Source organism: Acipenser ruthenus, chromosome 6 (assembly GCF_902713425.1).
Source record: "Acipenser ruthenus chromosome 6, fAciRut3.2 maternal haplotype, whole genome shotgun sequence".
Taxonomy (NCBI): domain Eukaryota; kingdom Metazoa; phylum Chordata; class Actinopteri; order Acipenseriformes; family Acipenseridae; genus Acipenser; species Acipenser ruthenus.
Window position 1 is genome coordinate 81271873 of NC_081194.1, and position 8928 is coordinate 81280800.

Here is an 8928-nt window from a genome sequence, read left to right on the forward strand (position 1 = left end):
GCCAACCTTTTACAGTAAAATTTACGGTTTCACCGCACACATATTTACCGGCAAACTTACGGTATATAACTGTAAAGGTTACAGCAAAATACTTTTTACAGTTTTTTTTCATTTATTTTTCCCATAAAATGTACATAAATGTGCATGCACTGTACAGGTTGTTACTACTTTGTGTGTGAAATAACAAACACCTAAAAATACAGCTGATTACCGTAAAGGTTGCTGTAAACACAATCTTATAAAATGTACAGATCGTTTATAAAATATTGATATATTTTTTAAATATTTGATTTCATTAATTCTTGAAGTGAATTAGCAAGACAACGTATACAGTATATCTGATATGGTTTAAATGAGCATTAGCACAGGATCAAACACTGTCATTAAATAATGAAGGCTGATTTTGTATTATACCAGATCACAGAGGCCTTTTACTAAACTATTCATGTATGTTAATATCACCACCACTAATAATAATAATAATAATAATAATAATAATAATAATAATAATAATAATAATACAGTTATATTTATGGTATATATTTTGTATTGTATTGCAATTATTATGCGTGTGTGTGTGTGTTTTCTTTTTTTATCAATAGTGATTTAAGTCTGGAATAGCAGAAGCTAAATCAAACCACAGACAGACGAAGACACTTCATTCACATTGTAATAGGTCTAAACATAAATCCAATGCAACAGATTTTAAACACGTAAAAAAGTATGTATTCATATCGGCTACTTCACGCTGTAGTGTTCATTTTGGTAGCGCTCGTGTTTTAGGTGCTCTGTAAGACTTAGTTTGTTTCATTCTACATTTGGTACTACTGTGCGTTATAATGGGAATGTGTGGCGTCTGAAATGACCTTCTTATTTGTGAAGCTGCACCCTTTTAATCGAGGGACAGGAAGGTCAGATACGAGAACCTCTTACCTGCTGGCGCCGCTCACACAGGAAATGAACAATTTTATTTAACCTCTGAAAATGTAAAAACAATCGAGAAATGAAGGCTGCTTTATAGATAAGATGCTATTCAGATTGCTTTATTACTTATATTCATGTATTTATTTATATATTTAAGTATATACATTCTCAATTCACGCGAGAAAAACAAATGATTTACATGTGTAACACTTTTACAAGTTTTTTATGTAATGAAGCTTGTCTAAAAATATTAGGATTATCTTGGTTCGCCAATAAATGTTAGCAGGCTGAATAGAAGGAACCCAGAAATGTATCACAAATACATTGTTTTACCAAAAATGTAACAGTTTTTTTTTTTATCAATCTGTGTTCAATCTATTACTTAGTTTTTCTCTAACCTTCTAATCGAAATAAGAGGGGCCTATTGTATTTTCATAGGGACTTCAACCAAGTAAATGTAATTAGACATTAATAAGCAAATGACTATCAGGGGGACAAACTCACACACAGAAAATTCAGAGAAAGTTGGAATAACACTTTAATATAGATTATGTAATTCTTGTTTTCTACCAGAATCCACATTTACACGTCATAAATAAGGAACACACAAACGACGAATTAGTGGTTTGAAGAAAAACAGCGTCTATTATTCAATTACACAATATATTGAGACTTTTTTTCTTCTTTTCTTTTTTTTCAACAATACATCATTTTTGGTCCGTAAAAACTGCAGGGCATGAAAACAAATGTTTTGCCACATATTATGACATATAACACCCCTTTACAAAAAAAATACTAAACAACCTCGACACGTCAGTGAGAAACATCAAAAATATTTCGGAATGCGTGTTCACAAACTATCATTTTACAAATTTACAAATCGTGGGGGGGGAGAAAAGGTCCATTGGGTCTCAGAACATTTAAGAAGAGTTCATGATAGGTCTGGAATACACACCTTGATAGTAAGACGTGTCGCTAGAAATTTGCGAGGGGTCTAAGCTCGTTTTGCTGGCCATTGAACCCATGGAAAGGGCTCCTGAGATGGTAGACCCATAACCAGAATAATGCATCACCTGCTCGTACGTTTTAAGGTCCATTTTGTGGTGCTGCTGCTCGGAGGACATTAGATTGTTGATGGAGAAAGGGTGGTTGAACGAATAGTGGTGCTCTGGCTTTAGGTGCGCTTCATGGGCGAGGACCGAGTGATGCTGGGACATCAGATGCTGTGCCTGAGACGCTGGGGAAGCCGCATGTCCGGGGCTCAGTGCTTGGTTTGACTTCATGTCCGGCATGGATCGCTTGTGCTCGTTTGAAGAGGACGCATTGGAGCGGGGAGACTCGTTGCCGTTGCAGCTTTCGGAGCTGCTGTGAGAGCCCCCATCAGAAGCCTTCCTGCCCGAGTCCTTTGGAAGCTTGTCACACTTGAAGCGCTTCTGTCTCCTAAGGTAGCAGCCGTTCTCAAACATGTTCCCCGAATCCGGGTGCAGAGTCCAGAAAGAGCCCTTGCCAGGCTTGTCGGGTGATCTCGGCACTTTAAGGAAACAGTCATTGAAGGACAGAGAGTGGCGGATCGAGTTCTGCCAGCGCTGCTGGTTCTGTCGATAGAAAGGGAAAAGGTCCATGATCCACTGGTAAATCTCACTGAGGGTGAGCATTTTGTTGGGAGATTGCTGGATGGCCATGGTGATGAGGGAGATGTAAGAGTAAGGGGGTTTGGCGTGCGTGTAGCTTCTTCGGTAGGTTTTCGGGTCCCTTGATCTATTGATATTAGACTGCCCGTACACGGGGCTCATTGCGTTCATGTTCGTATAGGATGTCAAAGCATTCATGGATGGAGGCTGGGCGTTCATAGCGCTCATGCTGGGACTGAGAGAGGCGCTCATGCCCGCCATCCCAGCGCCCATGCCGTTCATGGCCCCTGTGCACGCTGACATGCCCGGCATTGAGGGGCTCATCCCGGTGTTCACGTAGGACATGTTCATAGAGCTGGCCGTCATGTTGCCCGTGGAGCTCATTCCTGGCATACTCATGTACGTATTCATGCTGTTCATGCCAAGTCCCGGATTCATGCCGCCCACCGATGTGTAGCACTAGATGAAGAAAAGCAGAAAGGGTTTAGTCAAAAACAACAATAATGTTGTCGGTATATTATAACAATAAATGTACGATTATATTCAGTCAACACACTTAATTGTGTATTTGAACAATCATCTTTTATTTGTATTTTTTATTATTTTAGTTGAATGCGTTTGTTCACAGTTCACAGTTATTTAAAATACTGAGAAACATCTGTGTTTACAATATAGCAAAACAATAATAATAATCAAATAGACAATGATCACGGCATTTGTCGAGTTTCTAATAGCTACCCTACCTCTTTTAGATAGACAATTGATTAACATTTGTTTGTTTGTTTTTTCAACAAAACTTGACTATTCATTAAAATGACAGGACGTGTCAAATTATCGGCAGCAATAATATTTGAAAAGTGAGTTATCTATACGAGAAACTGCCATCTCCTGTTGGTTGCGCAGAAGTTACAAAATTAACAAGCATACATTGCATATATATATATATATATATATATATATATATATATATATATATATATATATATCCTTTTTAGAAATGTAGGCTATAAATTAATTAACATTAAAAACACGCAAGAAATTAAATGTATCTGGCTTTTATGCAAAACGATTTGAGTTAGTTGTTCCCTGTCAACCCAACTTTGTTAGGATAGTAGCGCTCAGAGATCTGCAGGATTTGGAGTCGCCTCAAGTCAATATTTGATCACACAGTTAATATTATCTCAAGGCTAATACAGAGTTGTATAAAAAGGATCGGCTTTAGACAAAAAAAAGTATTGCTACCCACCTCGGGCTCTCCGTAATAGCTGGTCCAGTCTGAATGTTCGTGTCCTTCCATTTTCACTGCACCCAGCATCGCGGAAGCAGCAGAATCTGTGTTCTACTACTTCTGGAGAGAAGATGAAAAAAAAACTTTCCTAAACCAAAATATCTGGCAACGGGTTTCCCAAAGCGCTGGTCTGCTGTGCAGTTCTGTGCTCGTGCATGTGTAGATTTCAGAATCGCGGTGCCCAGAGGTGCTGGAAAGTCTATGCTGATGACAGAGTCGAAGTGACGTTGGTGGCTGTCTGCAGACGCTGTGATATAGCTGTGTGCGGCAGCGTGCCTCCAATCCCTACTTCTTCGGAGCCCTATTTGAATAATCAGCTCACACCTTGGCGTGAGCCTCCTCGGCTTGGCCCCCTATTATACACCTGCCCTAGCTGAAAAAGAATAAACCCATTTGAATAGCTCCATTAAATCCTAATCTGGTTGCTCTTCAATAGAAAAAGAGGCTGTTTAAACTCATAGATACACTTTTTTATTTTTATTTTTTTTGGCATGGATATCCTTTTGTTGAATAAAACAAAATAAATACATAGATAAAAAAAATACTACGTTTTTATCTAGATTTTCTTCAGCTAAACTGGTTTAAAATCGTTGTTGCATGTTTTAAAAACTTTTAAAGTCACAGTCGAACCCTTTATTCTACGGTATCAATACACTATAATAATAATAATAATAATAATAATAATAATAATAATAATAATAATAATAATAATAATAATAATAATAAAGGTGCAGTTTTGAGGTAGTGGTATTTTCAGTATGAAGATTACATTCTGCGTGTGTTTTGTTCAGACTAGGATCCATTAGTGCAATGTTGTTTGCAATGGAATGAGATTTGGTGTTGGTACGGGGAAAGGTGTAAGGCTGGTGTCGGTACAGGGGTCCAAGGTTACTCCAAGCTCTCAGCTCCCTGCCTATCTGAATGTTTCGCAACGTAAGCAAACATTTGAAAGCGAATTCCACACAGTGACTTTACCAAAAAAGAGTTTATATAAAACACTCACATCGGCTCAAATAAAACAAACAAACACAAGAAAAACAATTGTAATCTTAACTTTCACATGGAAATTATAATTTCAAGACTAACTATATATGAAAATAATGTAACACGCTAACAATGCATAGTCGTTTTAGTTGCTTTCGCCATAATTAAAAAAAATAGATATTATATTAAAAGAATATGCTTTTATGAAACAAAATGTCGAATGTGCATTCCCCTTGTTTTAATACTGCTCAGTCCCATTCCCGAGCCCTGGTGTTTTATTGATTGAGCGGGACTCTCTTTCTGTTTGAGATATTAAACAGAGTACAGTTTATTTAATGTGTTTGATCATCTGAGATTTAGCGGCTCTCTTCAGCGATGGCTGATAAAGCAGCCTTCTGAAAACACGGCTATTCTTTGAAGTGGAATTAATCGTACTATTTCACTGCTAATATATTTGCCTATTACACAGAGACAGCAAGTGGTCGAATTCTCCGGCATCTGTTTTCATTTTATGCGCGAATACTCGAGTGGCCGAACCCACTCACACATACTCATTCTATTGCATTTGGAAGTATTCGGGATCACAGCGCTCAATTACTTTTTCTTGTGTATACCAACATGGAAACTAATTTGTTTGCATAGAGCTGAATTGTAGAATTTGAGCCAATCGATATTGAAATGGGGAAGCATAAAGCCCACCTGTTTAAGTTGGAACCGTGACGAACCTGTCAGATATACTGTATACATGCTATAGCCTAATACAAGAATACATGTTATATAGTACTGCTTTAATTCAGATGATCAATTGCGCTTGATTTCAGTGTTTTCAAAAAATAAGCTATTATTAAATAAATCTTATTTAGCTATAAAATAAATACGGCCAATGTTTTGGAGCATACAATTATTTTACGGTGTAGGCTATTCATTTTAAGAACTAGGCCTACCATTTTTAGGCGCATTATTTCAAAACCACGCAACACAATCCAGCACACACGTAAATAAACACTTGCACGTTTTAACTATGTTCGATATTAATGCAATATTCGGTTAGGTTATTTATTTATTTGTATTCAGTTTCGTTTTTCGTCACTTTTGTATGATAACACTCTGTAGACGTCCCATACAGAGAGCGTTCAAAATAAGTGACAATGCTGCTCATCTCTGCATCTGACACTGCCACAGAGAAATGCGATCTGAACTGAAATGGAATAAGTGCGGGAGTGCCCTCTGCTGTCTGCTTGAAGAAAAACATACAGAAATGTCCAATAGTAAATATTAGTACAGTAATACGCATAATATGTATACATGTTTACGGGGGCATTGAACAAACTTCCCATGACAAAAACAGTGAACTTGTATACCTTATACACATTATTATTATTATTATTATTATTATTATTATTATTATTATTATTACATTTAGTTTAATAATAATCGCATGTTCTGAGTTTTGCTAGGTCTATCCTTTGGCCCTGTTAATATATATATATATATATATATATATATATATATATATATATATATATATATATATATATATATATATATATATATATATATACACACACACACACTCACTTTATTCGTCCACTCAACTCACCTTAACAATACAGTTTACTCTATTGACGCTTCCTGTTTTATCTATGGTTTTTATTCGCTACATAGGGGCAGCAATCATTAACTAAATCAACGGAATTCCAAAACCCAGCCTGCCGGCTCCAACAGGAATGGGTCATCTTGGGATATGAAGCTACAGACGGATCGTACAAAAATAACATAGGCCGGTTTGCATTGCGTAGAATTTGCTGGCGATTTGATTTCTTTTTATTACACTGAATAATCCACTTGTACAGTAGGCGATAGGGATCGATCTGGTTCTAAAACGCCACCGAACGCATAATACACGTTTACTGATCAACGTATGTTTGGTGTGACTTCCAGTGAGGAAGATGCATCACCAGGGTGTCTTTTCTTCCAAGAGGATAGGTCCGCCATCTTTTCCGGGGAGTTGACGAAGTGTTAATCTTTAAATGTCCTTGTGTATTTGCCAAACGGACAGTCTCAAACCTGCAATATATATATATATATATATATATATGTGTGTGTGTGTGTGTATGTGTGTGTGTGTGGGGTGGGGGCGTGGGGGTGTGTGTTTTGAACCTGCTTCCAGTTTACGAGTAAACATAGAAGACAGATAACCGTAAATAAGTAAAGCATATTCAAATCTGTATATTAAAACGCATCAACATGTCGTTCGTACCATAATGGTAGCTGTTGATCATGAAGGTGGGTCAAGATAAGAACTTCTATTCCACAGCCATAGTCTTCTTCAGGAACATCTTCGCTCTTACCTCAATGTTCAAGCCGACCAGGGCAGACTGCAACTGAGCCAATGATAGACAGAATACGCAGAGTCGGGTCATCTTTGTGGCTAAGCTATTATATAATATAAATGTTTGTTTGTCAAGACGAGAAAGCGGTCAGGTGAACCCTTGAGTTTAAAAAATGCGTATTTGTAATAATGTGATTCACTATAGTGAAACTAAATTTAATTCGGACCTCTTTGCCCAAATGCTATATAAATATTATTCAAATTAAAATGTAATAGTTTGGAATTGTTCCAATATTCTATAAAGCACCCTTAAATGCAACGTCATTGTGTAACCTCATTGATATTAGATAATGCACTGAATCTGACTTTACAACGTCATTGTGTAACCTCATTGATATTAGATAATGCACTGAATCTGACTTTACAACGTCATTGTGTAACCTCATTGATATTAGATAATGCACTGAATCTGACTTTACATAGTATAGCTTCCAATTTATATTAATTTGCACTACGAACCAGTTTGCTGTTTTAAACAAGACGCTGTTTTGTATTTTATTTGTACATACCAGTCATTTTCTGTAACTTCAGTCGGATCTAGTTGTCAGATATTCCGTTTTATTTTACTCCTTTAGTAGGTATCAGCCGTCGTTTTGTGAAACTGACTCTTCATTAATTTTGAACTGTGGATATTTTAATATTTTTCGACAGTAGGCTATTTACATTACTACACGCGATGTCTTAACTATCCGACTCGCGCCTTTCTTCGCTGTTTCTCCTCTCCTTTACTACCATGGACTCACTCTCTTTACAGATACGAAATTAAATTAATACCACACAAATTGGGCTGTTAAATGCGTAAATGACTGGCGTTCTTCAAAATACAATTTGACTTTAAATTAATTATTTAATTAATAATCTTCATCCCAACAAAGCACCTTAACCCTTGCGCTGTTTGGTATACGCTAGAGTCAATGGGAGGGGATGATATCTAGCAACAGTGTTGTTCCAATAGGCTGGAAGGCAGGCAGCTCACAGATACACAACTAAGCAAGGTTTTTTGATAGTTATTTGAAGACAGAAACATGAACACATTTAGCAAGTTGTTTATAGTTATTTAAAGTCTTTATTAAAACAATTGTTAAATGTAAAATGTTTTACTTGAATGTATTTGAATTTACTTGAATATTATTAGGGACTATTTTCTGTTCTAACATCGCACCAAAAAGTGACCCTGTCTAGCACAACCCATGCCCTCTCGTGCCTTATTGCTTAATTAAACAGTTCTTATTATTCTATCATTGGACAATTTCGTTGATTTAAGCATTTCTTTTTAAAGCTAATGCTTAATTTGAAACGCATCCATTGGAGTCTTAGTCTTATCTTTAATAAAAGTAATGCATACAGCGCAGTATAATCAAGTTTATTTTATTATTATTATTTGTTTATTTAGCAGACGCCTTTATCCAAGGGGACTTACAGAGACTAGGGTGTGTGAACTATGCATCAGCTGCAGAGTCACTTACAACTACGTCTCACCCGAAAGACAGAGCACAGGGAGGTTAAGTGACTTGCTCAGGGTCACACAATGACTGAGGTGGGATTTGAACCGGGGACCTCCTGGTTATAAGCCCTTTTCTTTAACCACTGGACCACACAGCCTCCTCCGTTTATATCAAGATACAACAAACCCTATACATACCAATCATTGTCAGTCTCATAGGCAACACCACACACTGAAGTATGATTTAACCTTTGTATTCCACTGA

The 8928-nt window shown here is 36.8% G+C and overlaps 1 protein-coding gene across 1 annotated transcript; it reads right to left on the reverse strand.

Annotated features, from left to right (window-relative positions):
- Positions 1–1083: 1083 nt before the first annotated feature.
- On the reverse strand, positions 1084–7931 carry LOC117411513 (hepatocyte nuclear factor 3-beta-like). Its single transcript, XM_034019129.3, has 3 exons — positions 7729–7931; positions 3802–3903; positions 1084–3014 (listed from the first exon to the last, which is right to left on the reverse strand). Exons 2-3 carry the CDS (start codon positions 3868–3870, stop codon positions 1845–1847), a joined length of 1239 nt encoding a protein of 412 aa, XP_033875020.1. The 5' UTR covers positions 3871–3903; positions 7729–7931; the 3' UTR covers positions 1084–1844.
- Positions 7932–8928: the final 997 nt, after the last annotated feature.